General features: G+C 42.0%; 1 protein-coding gene across 1 annotated transcript in view; it reads left to right on the forward strand.

Annotated features, from left to right (window-relative positions):
* ryr2a (ryanodine receptor 2a (cardiac)) overlaps window positions 1-18,559 on the forward strand; it is a 264,075-nt gene that overhangs the window by 184,197 nt on the left and 61,319 nt on the right. Inside the window, exons 76-89 of the mRNA XM_087845211.1 lie at window positions 602-694; window positions 806-976; window positions 1,491-1,550; window positions 3,193-3,327; window positions 3,536-3,648; window positions 3,862-3,958; window positions 4,105-4,217; window positions 6,145-6,196; window positions 9,962-10,009; window positions 10,113-10,212; window positions 10,620-10,699; window positions 13,477-13,553; window positions 15,524-15,597; window positions 16,632-16,649. Of these exons, the coding sequence (XP_087701337.1) occupies window positions 602-694; window positions 806-976; window positions 1,491-1,550; window positions 3,193-3,327; window positions 3,536-3,648; window positions 3,862-3,958; window positions 4,105-4,217; window positions 6,145-6,196; window positions 9,962-10,009; window positions 10,113-10,212; window positions 10,620-10,699; window positions 13,477-13,553; window positions 15,524-15,597; window positions 16,632-16,649 (1,231 nt within the window). The remainder of the gene's footprint in view (window positions 1-601; window positions 695-805; window positions 977-1,490; window positions 1,551-3,192; window positions 3,328-3,535; window positions 3,649-3,861; window positions 3,959-4,104; window positions 4,218-6,144; window positions 6,197-9,961; window positions 10,010-10,112; window positions 10,213-10,619; window positions 10,700-13,476; window positions 13,554-15,523; window positions 15,598-16,631; window positions 16,650-18,559) is intronic.

Consider the following 18,559-nt stretch of genomic DNA (forward strand, 5'->3'; position numbering starts at 1 on the left):
ACAGCAAAATCTCAAAAGGGTGGAGCGTTACTCAAACTCTTATAGCGTCTGGTGGCCCCCACCTAGTCGTAAAAACCTAAACATACATACTTTCTAACTCTCAGTGAGCCTGAGTTATGATCTTGGCTCCCTGTTTTTCTGCTTAAAAAATAATACAAACCTATCTAATAAATCTAATGATTTTCACATCCTTTTAATTCAGAAGTATAATGCAAACTAAAACTACTGATTATACTCTCTATAGTAAGAAGTCTGGTGTGGCTTACAGCAGTATCATGATTCACTCATTTCGATTACAGGCATAGGATAACATATGATAGCATAATAATCTCACAGTATTCACACCCATGAATTCTTTCATACCTTGACTCAAGGTGACTCACATGGTTAACAGTGGGTCACTGACCCCAGGACCACAATGCCAATAGGTATCAAATACCTGGACTCTCCTCAGCTGTTTTAGAAGTGAAGAAGCCTCTTAATGAGAAGTAAAATGTCTTTACAAACCAAAAATATTGTCCAGTTACCTTCTTTTCAAAGACAGTACAACACATAATACAGCTGTGCTTTAATTGAAGAAAGTCCTGTTTTCTGTCTCCAGAACTTCAAGAGAGAAGAGCAGAACTTTGTGGTCCAGAATGAAATTAACAACATGTCCTTCCTTATCACTGACACCAAGTGCAAGATGTCAAAGGTACAGACACATAGATGAGGACATGTGCATACCAGTGACCTTATTGATTAATTAAAACTATTTAATAGGTCTAACAGTGTAAAGCTACTCCTGTTTAATGTTTGGCCACAGGGAATAGTTTCAGACCAGGAGAGGAAGAAGATGAAGAGAAAAGGTGATCGATACTCGATGCAGACAAGTTTGATTGTTGCTACTCTGAAGCGCCTGCTGCCCGTGGGACTCAACATTTGTGCTCCAGGAGAACAAGAGCTCATCGCACTGGCTAAGAACCGCTTCACTCAGGTAGCGTAGTAGTGCTAATAGATTACAGAAAGTTTCATTATAAAAATAGATATGATTCATTTAACTGTTTCTGTGTATTTCAATTCAGTTCAGTTCAAGTCTATTTATGTAGCACCAAATCACAATGACTGCCTAAAGGCACTTTATACTGTAATGACCCTACAATGATACAAAGAAAACAGATAAACCCCCAACAATCATACGAGCCCCCTTTAAACAAGCGCTTTGGTGCCAGTGGGAAGGAAAAACCTTTGGCAGGACCAAGCTCAGGGAGGTGCGTCATGACTGGTTGGGGTGAGGTGTATGACAATAACAATAAAGTATTTGCAGTATTGGTATTCCTGAGGGAAACCTTTAGTAACAGCAAAATAACTCTGCGTTAGCTTTTTCAGCTAAAAAGTCAAATTTGCATGAAGGCTAAATTACTGAATAAATATTTTTTGCTCATGACATCTTTTATAGCATTTTGTAGGTCACACCTGTTGTTTGATCGAAGTTAATAATTCTTTTGCAGAAAGACACAGAGGACGAAGTTCGAGAGGTCATCAGGAACAACCTACATTTACAAGGAAAGGTAAGAATCAGGCTTGTGACTGACACAAGTTACTTAAAGTGTGCTTACATGGTGTCAGGTTGTTGTCAGTTTATCTTATTCTTGTGGGAGTAATATCAAAGTACTGGTTTAAGAGAAATTCTTCAAATCTGGCACAAACATCTGCTTTGACACAAGGATGAAGTGATTTGATTTTGATGGTCGGTGTCGCAAAATTTAGAGTCAAGTATTCAGATTCAGTTTAAATTTCACACAAATCTAGAGTAAGAGGACCCAAATGAACTGATGAACCTTCATGTCCATAAGATAAATAAGGCTACTTCACAGTAGGGCTGGGTATCGTCACTCATTTCTAGAATTGATTCGATTCAATTTGATTCAATTTGATTCAATTTGAATTGGGGAAATTTTGCCTTCATTCATGATGATGTTTATGTGAAGCGTAGTTTGGATCTTCTTTTGCTGCCGAAACATCAGAATCAGCGAGCTGTCGGCTTTCAGCTCGTGTCCGTGCAGTCAGGTGAGAAAGTCACATCTCACTGATTCTGATGCGTCAGCGGCTCCGCGCTTTGTGTTTACGTCTCTGTGCAGAATCCGTGTTCCTGCTCTCATTTACTGTTTTAGCTGTTTGGTGGTTGTTGAAATTTTGGGAGGTTTAACCTGAGATTCTGGCATTTTGGCCAAAAGAAATTTATATTAAAAAATCGATTCAGGATTTTAATGAATCAATATCACATTATCCAAGCTAGAATCGATTTTAATCCATAAATCGATAATCAAAACCCATCCCTACTTCACAGTGATATCATAGGTTATCCGAAAGATATAGAATAGGAAGTTCAATCTGTCAACAAGTGATTGAAGGAACTCTATTGCTGCACACAGCCCCTATCCCACTAACATCACTAACCTCGTCTGTACAGGTGAGTACAGGCTGTATCAAAAAGAATCATTCGATTTCAAAGTGCTTTAATTCTGCAGCCATTCACCGGGAACAACAGCAGTGGCTGCAGTGACTACAGTGAACTATGGGATGAAATATTTCATTGATTATTCATAAACATTGAACATTTTGTATGTAAAACTTTATATTCAGCCATGTATTTTAAATCTAGTGTAAGCTTAAAACACAGCCTTGTGAAAGTGTATGATTTATTTTTGATACGCTGTATATTCCAGAGTCATACGAGAAGCTATCTGCTTGACAGCTAAAGCTTCACCCACACTGGGTCAGGAAACAGGACAAAGATCCCAAACACACCAGCAGAAAAAAGATCTGAAGTTATAGAGTGACTGAAATACTGAACGTAGCAGGACCTTAAGAGTGCTGTGCGTAAATCAATGGCTTCAAACCTAAATCAGCTGAAGCAACGTTATAAACAAGGGGGGGCCAAAATTCTTCCACACTGATTTTAAAGACTTATGAAGTCATACAAAAAAACAACCAATTCAAGTTATTGCCAGCAAGGTAGTTTACAAGCTACTGCACATGAGCTTTACATGCACTGTTTCTGTGTTTTGGCTTTTGTTTTGTTAAAGTCGAGACAGATGTAAACGAGTTGGTAGATGTTGGTTCGTATTATATATTTATATATTCACAAAGGTGCTTAACCTTGTGAATCGGCCAATAGAGTCATGCATTTCCTCTGTGTGTCTTACAAAGTCAGAGGACCCAGCAATTCGTTGGCAGATGGCCCTGTACAGAGACCTCCCAAACCACTATGAGGATACTACTGACCCAGAGAAGACTGTGGAGAGAATCCTGGATATTGGTCATGTCCTCTTCCACCTGGAGCAGGTCTGTATATTCAAGTTTGAGTTGATTTTGTGCATTTTTGTGCCTACGTAGAGAGTATAGCTTTAAGGTACGCCACGGTCCTCTTAAACTAGCTGACTGGTCTTTATTAAAGCTGACCACATACTTCTCCAGGATAATATGGCTTCCAGATGGTAAGGTACACCAACTAAATATCTAGTATACTGAGTGGTTCAGTTTGTGTCTTCAGGTGGAGCATCCTCAGCGCAGTAAGAAGGCTGTGTGGCACAAACTGCTTTCAAAACAGAGGAAGAGAGCTGTGGTCGCTTGCTTCAGGATGGCACCACTCTATAACCTGCCAAGGTATGTTCTCAAACACACACACACACGTAAAATGAAGAAGAAATATTTAAAATTGTGCACTTTATTATTTTCCCACCCTCATCTACAGCCACACCTTGGGCTAGTGAGGAAAGATTGTGGATATATGTTGCACCTACAGTGCAGCCCTTTATAAGCAGCAGAAGATGGGTAGATAAACAGTTATTAGTCATCCATGTATCTCTCTCATACTAGGCACCGGGCTGTAAACTTGTTCCTGCAGGGCTATGAAAAGTCCTGGATCGAGACAGAGGAGCACTACTTTGAAGATAAACTCATAGAAGACCTCGCTGTAAGTTAATTTCATTTAAAAAAACAAAACAAGTGGAATTCTTCTGACTACTCTGGAATTTTTACTTGTTTTGAAGGCAAATTATGTGTTAATTTCTTCAGTGTATAGCAGAGTTTTAGCACTTTGTGAATGTGTGTTGATTTCAGAAACCAGGGGAACAGGAGCCATCTGAGGAAGAGGAGGGGCAGAAACACAAACACATAGATCCCCTGCATCAGCTCATCCAGCTGTTCAGCAGAACAGCCCTCACAGAAAAATGGTGTGTATTTTACACACTACCTGTTAAAAGTCCTTATTTTTCCAGTTATTTGTTGCAGTTCAAGTCATTAAAGTCCAATGAATAGCTTGAAATGGCACAAAGGTAAGTGGTGAGCTGCCAGAGGTTAGATTACCCAAAACTGAAAAATAATGTACATTTCAGAATTATACCAAAAGGCCTTTTTCAGGGACACAACTTGGGTTAACAATTCAAAGCTGTTCTGCAGCAGTGAAGGTTGATCAAGCTTTGAAAGTTGGTGCTACTAATTCCTACAGGTGCTCCAACTTGGATTACTTCCAACCCCCTCTGTCTGCATAGTGTTGAACACACTATGGTGCCATACCCTAGTGAGCATCAGTTAAATAGTACTTTACTGCAGAAAGTAGTGTGTTGCTACAAAAATGGTGAGAAAAAGACCATTAACAGTGGAAGAGAGAGAGACCATCATAACACTTAAAAATGTAGGTCTGTCCTGACAAAGAAAGTCAGTGAGTCCAGTTTCCTTCACCATCAAACGCACTGAGAAACAAACTGTGACAGGAGGAGGTCTGCAGACCCAAAGACATGACTGAATCAGAGGACAAGTTTCTGAGAGTTAACAGCTTGTTTGATCGGCGGCTCACAGGACAACAGCTACAAGCACAGCTATCTCAAAGAGCTTCATGATGTCGTCACCTGAAATGGTTTGTGTGCCTGTCAGGGTTCATTTGTGGAGTTTCTTGCCTTCTTAATGGGGTTGGGACCATCAGGTGTGTTGTGCAGAAGTCAGGTTGGTACACAGCTGACAGCCCTGTTTGACATATACATAATTTATAATATGGCAAGAATCAATGAGGTAAGTAAAGAGAAACGACAGCCCATCAGTCAGTCTGGAAAATTGCTAAAACTCTGAATGTGTCCCCAAGTGCAGTCACAAAAAAATGCTATGACAAAAATTGGACCGCCCCAGGAAAGGAAGACCAAGAGTCACCTCTGCTGCTGAGGATACATTCATCCGAGTCCCCAGGCTCAGAAATCACAAGTTAACAGCAGCTCAGATAGATGCCACTCAGAGCTCCAGTAGCAGACACATCTCTACATGTTCAGAGGAGACTGTGTGAATCAGGCCTTTATGGTCAATCAGCTGCTAAGAAACCACGACTAAGGAAAAGCAACGAGCAGAAGAGATTTGTTTGGGCCAAGAAACACAAGGATGGACATTAGACCAGTGGAAATCTGTGCTGTGGTCTGATGAGTCCAAATCTGAGATCTTTGATTCCACCCACCGTGTCTTTGTGTGACGCTCATGAAGGTGAACGATGGTCTACACATGCATGGTTCCCACTGTGAAGCATGGAGGAGGAGGTGTGATGGTGTGGGAGTGCTTTGGTGGTGACACCATTGCTGGGATTTTTTTCAAAATGGAAGGCACACTGAACCAGCATGGCTGCCACAGCATCCCGCAGCGACATGCCACCTCATCATTTATTCTTCAACAGCACAATGAGCCCAAACACGCCTCCAGGCTGTGTGAGGGCTGTTTGACCAAGAAGGAGAGTGATGGAGTGCTGCACCAGACAGCCTGGCCTCCACAGTCACAGTGACCTAAACCCAATGGAGATGGTTTGGGATGAGATGGAGCGCAGAGTGAAGGCAAAAGGACCAACAGGTGCTCAGCATCTCTGGGAACTCCAAGACTTTTGGAAAACCATTTCTGGTGACGACCTCATGAAGCTCAGAGAGAGAATGCCAAGAGTGTGCAAAGCAGGAATCAAAGCAAAGGGTGGATATTTTAAAGTATCTGAAATATAAAACATGTAAACATTCATAAAAATAATGAAAAACTATTAAATGAGAAGATGTCATTTCAGTCAGTGGTGCACCCAAATTATTTTTCTTAATACAGCTATAGTTGTGCTAACTCTTGTGAATGTGTTTGTTTTTGCAGTAAACTGGATGAGGATAATCTCTACATGGCCTACGCAGACATCATGGCTAAGGTATCTGTTGCTGAGTACCAACACTAAACACTTTTGAATTGAAACAGACAGGCTTAGCATAGACAGTAAAAAAAAACCTGTTATTGTTCTGTGTGCTGTTTATGTCATAGACCAGGGCTGATGCTTTTGGGCTGATGGATTACTTGCAGGGCGCTGTACTGCCTGATCAAATCACTTATTGCAACTGGCACCTCCCCTACCTTCAGTGTAGAATAGTGTAGTGTGGCCTGAACAGCTAAGAGAGGAAAAATAAATTAAAAACAGATGCACCAAACGGTGGCAAATTAACCAAATGTTAGCAGCTGCACTGTTAACAGTAGCACTAGCAGTTACTAGTAACTAGTCTTCTGGATGGTAGAGTTGTTGTTGGTTTAGGACACTGTTAATATATCACTGCTTAGTGATTGCAGTCCGAATTGGGTCTGCTGGGCATATTTCTTCAGACACTTCATGCTGTCAAGGCCGGGAGACTAGTATGTGAGAGTGAACATAAGTGCAGACACAATACAGAGCGGAAATAAGATTTCACAAGTTTTATTGAAATCACAGAATAAACTATGGTGAGACATGAATACGTGGCAGGGAAATCTCTGACGAGGAGTCTTTCAGGTTGCTCTGGAGGTGGGTAGCCGTCTGAGTGTTGAATGGTATGGTTGAATAGTAATCCAGAGGAAGCAGCAGGCAGGAGGACAGGCAGGTGAAAGCAGTGAGTAATTTAAGTCGAGAGAAGCAAGTTTCAGAATGAAGCTGGGATTTGACTGTGGAGACCAGCGTCCAGAGGAAGGAGTAAGGTGGTGACTTCACGAGATTGCTAAAGGCACAAAAGAGATCAAGTACTTGGCATGAACAAAGAAATGAACTGGTGAAGAACTGATGGCAACACTGGTTTTAAATACTGTCTTGCTGAATGCCACAGATGGAAAACACGTGGAGAAGGGTGGAGCCCTGGGTGGAGCATGGGTGGAGCCCAAAAGGCAGATGCAGAGCGCAAGGCCAGGACAGAAAACCACTGAACACTCACCTGGATTCTGACATATATAAACACAAAGAATGGTGTCTTTAGCTTTAGGACCAACCAGGTTCCCCACTGTTTGTGGTGAACAGTGTTGGGTAAGTTACTTTAAATTAGTAACTTAGTTACATTACTAGTTACTTCTATCAAAAGTAACTCAGTTACTTCAAGATGTCTGTGAAGGTTCTCAGTCATCCAGGTCATCGTAGTCAAAGGAGCTTGCAAAGAAAAGCGTCTGGACTTCTTTAAGTTGCTTGAAGACGTTTCACCTTCATCCGAGAAGCTTCTTCAGTTCTAAGGTCAAATGGTGGGGAGTCCCAGATTTAAACCTAGTGGGAGTTTCCCCCCACAGAGGGACAAAAGGACCCCCTGATGATCCTCTAATCGCCTGAGCCGAGGTGTGAAACTGGGTGTGGGTCCCAATCAGCCAGAGTTTCGGGTGAGCTCATTGTGAAACCTGGCCCCACCTTATCATGCGAATTCCTGAGGTCAGATGGCCCAGGATGTGAGTGGGCGTTAAGGCGTCTGGGGAGGGAACTCAAAACTGGATTATAGATGGCAGAGAGTTGGTGTCGTAAACCACCGCCTCTGTTCAAAGATGGTCGCTCACAGTGGACATAGATGGCTTCTTTCACTCCTCTTTCAAACCATCTGTCCTCTTTGCCCAAAATGTGAACATTGGCATTGGCAAGCTATGTCCCCAGGCCACCATCATAAAGTCGTTTGTTGATTGTTGATCAGAGACATTCATGTCAGTGGCCTCTCAATTTACCGGTCGATCTACCCTCACCTATAGTCACGAGCTGTGGGTAGTGACCGAAAGAACGAGATTGCGAATACAAGCGGAAGAAAGGATTTCAATTCAATTCAATTTTATTTATATAGCGCCAAATCACAACAAAAGTCGCCTCAAGGCGCTTCATAGAGAAAAACCCAACAATCATATGACCCCCTATGAGCAGCACTTTGGCGACAGTGGGAAGGAATAACTCCCTTTTAACAGGAAGAAACCTCCGGCAGAACCAGGCTCAGGGAGGGGCGGGGCCATCTGCTGCGACCGGTTGGGGTGAGAGAAGGAAGACAGGATAAAGACATGCTGTGGAAGAGAGACAGAGGTTAATAACAGATATGATTCAATACAGAGAGGTCTGTTAACACATAGTGAGTGAGAAAGGTGACTGGAAAGGAAAAACTCAATGCATCATGGGAATCCCCCGGCAGCCTACGTCTATTGCAGCATAACTAAGGGAGGATTCAGGGTCACCTGGTCCAGCCCTAACTATATGCTTTAGCAAAAAGGAAAGTTTTAAGCCTAATCTTAAAAGTAGAGATAGTGTCTGTCTCCTGAATCCAAACTGGAAGCTGGTTCCACAGAAGAGGGGCCTGAAAACTGAAGGCTCTGCCTCCCATTCTACTTTTAAATACTCTAGGAACAACAAGTAGGCCTGCAGAGCGAGAGCGAAGTGCTCTAATAGGGTGATATGGTACTACAAGGTCATTAAGATAAGATGGGGCCTGATTATTTAAGACCTTGTATGTGAGGAGCAGGATTTTGAATTCAATTCTGGATTTAACAGGAAGCCAATGAAGGGAAGCCAAAACAGGAGAAATATGCTCTCTCTTTCTAGTCCCTGTCAGTACTCTTGCTGCAGCATTTTGGATTAACTGAAGGCTTTTCAGTGAGTTTTTTGGACATCCTGATAATAATGAATTGCAGTCGTCCAGCCTGGAAGTAATAAATGCATGAACTAGTTTTTCAGCGTCACTCTGAGACAGGATATTTCTAATTTTAGAGATGTTGCGCAAATGGAAGAACGCAGTCTTACATATTTGTTTAATATGTGCGTTGAAGGACATATCCTGGTCAAAAATGACTCCAAGGTTCCTCACAGTGTTACTGGAGGCCAAGGTAATGCCATCCAGAGTAAGAATCTGGTTAGATACCAAATTTCTAAGCTTTTCAGCGCCGAGTACAATGACCTCAGTTTTATCTGAGTTAAGAAGCAGAAAGTTAGTGGCCATCCAAGTCTTTATGTCTTTAAGACATTCCTGCAGTTTAACTAATTGGTGTGTGTTATCTGGCTTCATGGACAGATAAATGGAGCTTCCTCCGAAGGGTGGCGGGCCTCTCCCTTAGAGATAGGGTGAGAAGTTCAGCCATTCGGGAGGGGCCCAGAGTAGAGCCACTGTTCCTCAACATTGAAAGGAGCCAGCTGAGGTGGTTCGGGCATCTGAAAAGGATGTCCCCTGGGCGCCTCCTGGGTGAGGTTTTCCAGGCATGTCCCACCGGGAGGAGGCCCCGGGGCAGACCCAGGACATGCTGGAGAGATTATATCTCTCGGCTGGCCTGGGAACGTCTTGGTGTTTCCCCGGACAAGCTGGAGGAGGTGGCTGGGGAGAGGGAGGGCTGGACTTCTCTGCTTGGGCTGCTGCCCCCGGATAAGCGGAAGAAAATGGATGGATGGATGGATGGATAGATGGATGGATGGATGGATAGATGGATGGATGGATGGATGGATGGATAGATGGATGGATGGATGGGCCTGCTGCAGGTCATTTTGTAGAACTCTGGCAAGTTTCATCCTGTTCATCTTTGCACAAAGCAGCAGATACCGGCCCTCCCGGGTTTAAATCAACAAATCAGTTTGATGCCTCAGTGCTTTGGAACTTCCCGTCGCTGTTGTGGCTATATCTATCCTAAGTAAACAGTCTGTAGTTTGTATGCTTTTTTTCACCTTTCTCCCTTCCTTCAGAGTTGCCATGATGAAGAGGATGACGATGGAGAAGTGAAGAGTTTTGAAGTAGGTGATCAATCGGTCTTGAATCTTCCACTAGTCTCCTCAAGTTTTAAGCAGTTTCATTTTTTGATGGTCTGCAATGATATGTGTCACCTTTCTAACAAAGGAAAAAGAGATGGAGAAGCAGAAGCTGTTGTATCAGCAGGCTCGGCTGCACGACCGTGGCGCTGCTGAGATGGTACTCCAAACCATCAGTGCTAGTAAAGGTAAGTCTTGCCTATCGCCCCCTACTCTTTACTGTAAGTCAGCGGTGGCAAATATATTATGGCCCTTGTGATAGAACCAGGCTGTCCAATCCCTTTGCCTGCTCACTCATTGATGTGTTGAAAGTAATTTGTTCTGGATACGACTGTTTGGGAGCCTTCTCGATTTTTCAGTTGATTTTTTCTGTACTTCTCACATTATAACAATATGTGAACTGTAACCGATAATAATCAGGATGTGTTAATACCTCTCTGACATTCTGGTTTAAAAATATGCTGTGCAAAAAAATATTAGTAAAATAATAAAAGTTTTTGTTTGTGTTAGAATTCAATTTTTCTTTGTTATAAACAAATTTAAAAAGCTAACAAATGCTAGTGAGTCATTTCAAGTGGGTGTTCCTCTCCTCCAGGTGAGATGGGTCCCATGGTGGCATCCACTCTGAAACTGGGCATAGCTATTCTCAATGGTGGGAACTCAACCGTACAGCAGGTAATGCTTCGCGACTTCACTGTTATTTATATTGACTGCTGGATTATAGCTATATTATCTATTTTCAAATGTTATTTATACAAAGCATATTCAAAGTAACTGGTACAAGTGTGAAATATTATGCATCTATTCCACTGAAATTTAAAATTTTTCTCATAGATTTTTACCTCTCAGTTGTAAAAGGTTTTGTCATCACCCTGGGTGGACAGGCAACATGGACACCTACGTTTGTGAATGAACTTGAGAACAATGCAACATAGAATTTTGAAATTGACACCATGGGTGTATCTATTAAGTGACCTTGGCTTCAAGGTCAGGGTTCGGAGGTCAAATTTTATGAAAATCTTGAGAATGCAGCGATGTAAGGGCTGAAATTGATACTATGGTGTACTGCAACACACCTTTGTGTTATGTTGCCCAGCAAGACACACAGTGTTTTAAGATGCACTGTTCTTTATTTACAATTTAGCCTTGCCGGGTTGTTATCACCAGATTTCTTACTGAAGGTGCCTCCTCAGCCATCTGCTCTCAGTTCCTGTCCCTCCTCTAGGTCCTGGCACTGCTCCCTGAACCCACTGCACCACCCCTCCAGCTGAGGCACAGTCCACGGCCCACCACATAGCCCTACAAATTCCCCAGCAGAGAAAACCAGCCCCGACTAAGTGGGCCCTGGCCTGTGGATCACCTTGAACTTATAAGGCTGGCAAGCCAGATATAACTGGGTGATCTAGGCATTGACATCTTTCATGTGGTGGAGCCACTGCAGCGGGGCACGATCTGAACAGAGGGTAATTCTTCGTTATTACCTCCCAGGAGGTAATAACGAATAGAGTCCACCACCCGCTGGATTGCCAGGCACCGCCATGCTCTACCTGGTTTCTTGTTCTGAGAGTTTCCAACTGATGTAGACAGCGTGATGGTCGACCCCTCTTACTTGCTGGGATGAAACAGCCCCCAGCACTCTGCTCAACGTGTCAGTCTGCAGAACACAAGGGAAGAAAAAGTCTTCATTACCTTACACTGTCTGGCACTGCTCCGTCCACTGGACAAGATCTGGTTCACCCTTTTAGGGGAGATCAATCAAGGGACTGGTAACCTCCGCAAATGTTGAGATGAACCAACAATAGTAACCAGCCAGCCCCAGCGACCGCTTCACCTCCTTTTTGGCCCCGAGATGTGGGCAGCTTGCAGTGGTTGTAGTTTTCTCCATTTGAGAATGCAACTGCCTGCCTCCCAGGTGGTACCCCAGATACTGTACCTCCCTCTGTCCAACCGCACACTTCTTCATGTTGGCCTTGTGTGATCATCCATGGATCCATGCATGATCATGCATGGATCCATGGATGACATGGATGTCTAGTTCAACCGCTCTACCAACCCGTCATTCTGAGGGTGATGGATGCTTGGCCAAACATATTTGATGGACAGTAATTAAACAGTTTTAGTGTACAAGACATGAATCCCTGGTCAATCAGTGTCTCTTCCAGGATGCCACTACTTCAGAATATCTGTTGCATAATCCACCAAAAGTCATACCCTCATGCACTATGGTGAAATGGCCAGATGAGATCCATGCCAATGCACTTAAATGGACCCTCCATTAGTGGTAATGAGTACAACAGCTCTCTTGGAATGGCCGGCTGGTTCGATAGCTGGTATCCTGGGCTGGATGCACACCACAGGCGCACATCCCCTCAAATGCCAAAAAAAACCAAAAAAAAAACAGGCCATGATTTGTTCCCTTTTTTTATTGCATGTGACCAGTAATTGGGTTATAATGAGCTGCCTGTAAGATCATTTCTCAATGGCTTTTCTGCACCATCAACTGGGTGTGCCCGCATGGAGCCCGAGTCCACCATAGCCTGGTCTGTACCCACTTGGCACCTTAGGGTCTCCTCCTCCGGGCCTGGACAACCCAACTTGCTGCCAGCTGCGGCTGCCACACCAGCTCCAGCGGCGCCAGGTGATCCTCAGCCAGTATCACATGAAAATGGACCCCGTTCCACTTTTTCCACTGTGAGCCACTTCGTGAACTTCTCCAATGTTCGCATATTCAGCAGCCTTTCCCCTTCATTGGGCCAGTCTGCAGGCACCTGGCCACCGCCTTATGGAGCCACCTGGCATAGGCAAATGGCCAATCCCTCAGCTCCATCCAGAACCAACAGGAGTGGTCTTAGGGTGGTGAAGCAGGTCTAGGATCACTCAATGGACATCAGGAAAGTAAGTTTTTGCTACAACCAGAAGGCTAAGTGCTGCCATCTGGGCCTCCCTGATGATCTCCAACTCTGTTGGCCAGTCTCCTGTCGCACTGCCCTCTAAACCAACTGCACCACCCCTCCCCTGCAACTGAGCCACAGACCCCACCCTTCCACACAGATCTACTAAAAATCTCATACGAGTCTGAACCTCATTGACCTTGACCTGAAGGTCAAGTTTTCTGAAAGTCTTGTGAATGTGATAATTTGAGAAGTAAGTCATCCAGGACTTTGACACTGATAACATAGGAGTAGTAAAAATCTCGGACAAGTTGGAATCTCAGTGTCCTTGACCTCAAAGTTAGAAGTCAGAGATCAGGTTTTTGGAAAACCTTGCGAATCCGATAACTTGAGAAGAAGGGGATGTAAGATTTTGAAATACATACTGTAGGTGTATCTACTAGGAGGCTGAGGGGTACCACCACCAGTATTTTTATTTTAATGACAGATTTAGACTGTTTTTTGTCAAATTTGAGTAAACTCCAGTATCTTATTGTGCTTTCACTGTGTCATCTTTAACAGAAAATGTTAGATTATCTGAAGGACAAGAAGGACGTGGGCTTCTTTCAGAGTCTGGCTGGTCTCATGCAGTCATGCAGGTATAAATAAGATTTCCTATTTCAGGGCTGAAGCAAGTATTTGTTGTCATGATGTAGAGGGTCTAACTCTTCGTTGTGTTATGTGAAAAAAAGAGAGATGTGATAAAAGTAGTTTTCCATGCACCAAGACATCTCCACTGCCTTGTATACTGCGTTATGCCATCTTGAGCAGTAGTGAAGATATGTAAGGATACTCTTTGTAAACTTAGATTCAGCTTTCACTACTGTCGATCTGGTCACCAAACCTACTGGCTTACAACTTTCACACCTGTCTACCACTGGATCAGTGACCTTCTGACTAATCGCATCCCGATGGTTAGATTAGGCCCCTGCTTCTCTTTCACTGTCACATTGAACACCAGCATTATTAAGCTGTGTGTTGAACCTCCTTTTACATCCTCTCTACCCTCTGCATCCCAATCAATTTTCCACACACCACAACTAAGTTTGATGATGAGAAGACTGTGGTTGGCACATCTCAGAAGAAGATGTGACAGCCTTTGTAGATGAAGCCCCAGGATGGGATACAGAGAACAACCCTTAGCTCTACCAAAAGAACTCATGATAGATTAATGGAGGCACAACAAATATCATAACCCAATACACATTGATGGAGACTGTGTGGCAAAGGTTCCTGTCTTCGAGTTTCTTGGTATACAAGCTTCAGAAAATCACTCCTGGTCCAGAGACTGCACTTATCAAGGCACAGCAGAGATTACACTTCTTGAGAAACTCCCCCTTCATTGCCATTCTGCATCTCTGTAAGATGTGCTGACAGCTCAGTGGCAGACAGAAAATCCCTTCAGAGGATCTTAAAGTCTTCCCAGAAACTAGCTGTACTCTAAACTCCTTAACGCCTTAGCAGAGAAGAAAACATGATTCCATTTTGCACATTACTGTTGAAGTTACTGCACTTTGGCAGACGATTCAGGTCCCTGTAATCATGAACAAACAGATTTATGAACTGCTTCTGTTCCAGAACCATACAAGAACTGAACTCTGCCAAACACTTATCTTGACTGACTGCCCAGCAAAACAGTAGTTACCTTTGCATTACAAATACACGCTTCACTGTACCGTAGTGCAGTAATTCATATTGTATTAAATTCTAGTTATTGTGTTCTCTTGTACTGTTGTGTGTTATATTTCATATCATTATTTCTGTTATATTTGCCTTCTGCAAATTTGGTTGTACTTTGTGCAATGTTATTAATCTGATCTAGCGGGCAACTTTGTGTGCTCAGCACTTTTGTTTTTCAGGAAATGGTGAACTGTACAAACTCTTTTAGCAGGGTTTAAATTATTATTGTTTATATGTTGAGGTTGTTGTCATTTTGGCTACAAAAGTTTTACTTGGTTCTATTTGCTGACAGTATTCCTAGGAAGGTAGTAAAAGGCACAGTTGTAGCAGAGAAAAAAAAGCCACCAAACAACTCAAATAAACCAGATGTCAATTTAGTAAGAGTGTACGTCAGACAAATGTACAGACCATACACACATAAAGGAGATGGACAATGGGGAATTCAATTCAATTCAGTTCAATTCAATTTTATTTATATAGCGCCAAATCACAACAAAAGTCGCCTCAAGGCGCTTCATAGATACAGAGAAAAACCCAACAATCATATGACCCCCTATGAGCAGCACTTTGGCGACAGTGGGAAGGAAAAACTCCCTTTTAACAGGACGAAACCTCCGGCAGAACCAGGCTCAGGGAGGGGCGGCCATCTGCTGCGACCGGTTGGGGTGAGAGAAGGAAGACAGGACAAGACATAAATAAATAAAAACATTGAAAACCACATGAGAGGCCAATATTTTACATAAACCTGGAATAAAACTGCTGGTCAGAGACTTATGGGATAAATCCACGGAAAAGGAAAACACTCATCAAACAAGTGCAAGACAAAAACATGAATAGAGCAGAAATGTGATGGATGTAATGATTCACACTATATTTGTCTTTGTTTTAGTGTTCTGGATCTAAATGCATTTGAGAGGCAAAATAAAGCAGAGGGACTGGGAATGGTGACAGAGGAAGGATCAGGTAAGATTCCCTGTGTTTACACCTTTTGGGCTAATTTTGAAAAAATACAGAAACGAAAACCAAAATTTATGAAACGTCTCTTTTTCCGGGATGGAGTTTGACGACCTTAACTTTCTACTTATTGAAAGCATAGAGAATGTTAATATTAAAATACTTAACTTATCTAGGTCTAGTTAAAATATTTAATTAACCTAAAGAGGGTCAGTTTAAAGCTGCTTTTAAAACAACACAATATTCTGAAATAACCTTCAACACTGTAGAAACATTAAGATTGTAGAGAGCCACCATTTATTTTTCACATTGCTCGTTATAATCAATAAAAAGGTTTTTTGTTTTTTTCCCTGTGTAAACGAGGTGGTAATTCAGTGTTGCTGGTTTGCGTGCATTATCAAGTATGATTTTCTGATGTACAAGTGTGCTGATGATTTGTCTTGTACATCTCTTGTTTGTAAACATTACAAAGACTTTTCAAACTATAAAAATATGTCGCCACTCTTCCCAACTCCATGAAAAAAGTACAGTATTCTTCTTAGTTTGATTAGTAGTACAGTAGTCAACACATTAAATATTATAATTTGATTATCTAAATATAAAAATGTATATTAGTGTTACTGACAGTGTATTATACAGTGTTTCACCTTGTACAGTGCTCCTGTCCCTGAAGACTACATTAGGAAATGATAAGAAAGCTAGATTTCAGGCTACGTTGAAGACTAAAAGTCATACCAAATGTTGACTTTTCAAAATGATTAACACTGTACAAACTGTTTTTGCCTGTCTTTGTCCCTCAGGACTTTTACATAGTACTGTAAATGCAAATAAAAAAAGGTTCTGGTGGTATATTTTTATATATTTTAGGTTTTTTTTTAATACATATTTTTTTTATTCCACATTGACGAAAAAAGAGCTCTTTTCCCTATATGTAATCTTTTCCTTTGTTTCTTACTTTCTTTCTTACTTTCTTTCTCTGTTTCTTTCTTCCCCCTGTTTTCCTGTTCTTATTTTGGTTTACTGCACTTTCTTTCCTCCCTCAGTCATCACTCATGAGCGTGGTAATTATGCCTTCTGCCATTTTCTTGTGTGTTGGTTGGCCTCTCTCGCTCTCTCTCTCTCACACATACACACACACATGCACGCACGCACACACACATGTTGTGTCAGTTCTGTCCAGGTCCTGAGTGTGGACCTCTAAGGATGTCCTCAACCTGCTCAGTGCTTGAAGCAACTTTTTTTTGCTTCAACTATTCTAGAGGTAGCCAGTTATTACCAAAGTCTTCTTGGTGCTTTTTATAATACCTCTGGGTCTGTAACTGATCTTTGTAGAAGATCTGTATTGAAGATACATAAGTATTACTCCCCTTGTAATTTTAAGGTAAAATGTATGTAAGCAAACTCATTATGATGCTTTGATGAAGAGTTTTAGAATTAAAAAATAAATAAAAAGAAAAGAAAAGAAAATCAAGACAAGGCGGAAGTGGTGGAATCACAGTCTTCCTGCCACAACCTGCTGACCTATGGCTCCCCCTCATGATTTGTACAGTGTCTGGCACATTGTGAAAATTAGAAAATGACTAGTAGTCCCCCCAGCACAGCACACCTCCATCTGCCACCCACACCCCCGAATCTTACAGTTAAACTTATGTCAGCTGATTGTTGTGTCTCAGTACTGGAGATTGTATTGTGCTGGTTGTTAATTGTTGTGAATTGTACAACTCCCCTCTGTGTTCTCAGCCACAGTTTCTGTCTGTTTCTGGCATTCAGGGCTGCAATGAATAGATTGAATATGTCTAACCAGATACCAAATAAAATTGTAGACTAGACCTCTATTAAAGTTGCACACATTAAGATTTTAGAATAAGGTATTGTATGTCTAGTGAAAGGTGTCACGGGTCATCATAAACCTACAGACTGTTATCAGTAATTTAACACAAACAATGCCGCTGCTTTCAGCTCAACATGTGTTAAAGCATCGTTCAGCTCCCTGCTTTGGTCTGCAGCTTTCCAGTTTTAAACATTAACATTCACCAGGTCACCCAGCAATTAGGGATAGGGTTAATTTCATTTTAGTCATGTGGTAAACAAACCTTTCAATTCTCTTGTTTTTTTCACCTCACAGTTCTGATATAAGATTTTAAAAAGGTTACATGTATATAGTTGTTAAAAAGAAAGTACGCCCCCTTTGAATGCAAAGATCATAATTGTCCTTATCAGGTTCTAAAATGATTAAATGCAACCTCAGATGGCATATTGAATGATGTCATTTATTTAACACACTTTAAGACAAAATGCAGAAGCAGCGTGTGATTATTGGATCTGCAATAACTGACAAGAAATAACCAGAAAAGTCCAGCCATGGCAACGCAATCAGAATGGATTCTGGACTTTGACTGGGCCATTGCAAAAGCTTGATAGTTTTGTTTTTTAGCTGTTCTCTTGTAGATTTGCTAATGTACTTTACTCATTAACCCGTTGCATTGGCCCTGTTTGGGCTGTCGAACAGAAGGCCTCCCAAATATTTGACTCGAGAATAGTGGTATACAGAGGAGTTCATGTTGTCTGCAAGGTGCGCTGGTCCTGTGGCTGCTAAACAAGCCCCTTCACCACTGTGCCTATAGTAGCTGGTATGAAGCGTTTGTGTCGACATGTTGTTTGGTTTCGCCAGGTGTGCATTATGGACTGACATCTCCAGTTTGGCCTTGCATGCCTTAAAAACATTCGGCCTCATTTACAACAGTGTGTATTCAGAAATCAGTGATTCATGAATTTTTTGTGCCTGAATTTGTTTGAACTATATAAACATCCACTCCTTAAAAAATTGGCAACTATTTTGAGCGTTTCCCACTTGCGAATAGTCTCTGTCACCGCTGTTTCCACTGATGTTTTCTCTTTGGCACTGTGTTAATACAGATATGAAAGCTCCCAACAAACAAACTGCCAAAATGTCAGCTTTTGTAGTCATATT

This window comes from Neolamprologus brichardi, chromosome 8, assembly GCF_056152115.1.
Source record: "Neolamprologus brichardi isolate AB-2024 chromosome 8, ASM5615211v1, whole genome shotgun sequence".
Taxonomy (NCBI): Eukaryota; Metazoa; Chordata; class Actinopteri; order Cichliformes; family Cichlidae; genus Neolamprologus; species Neolamprologus brichardi.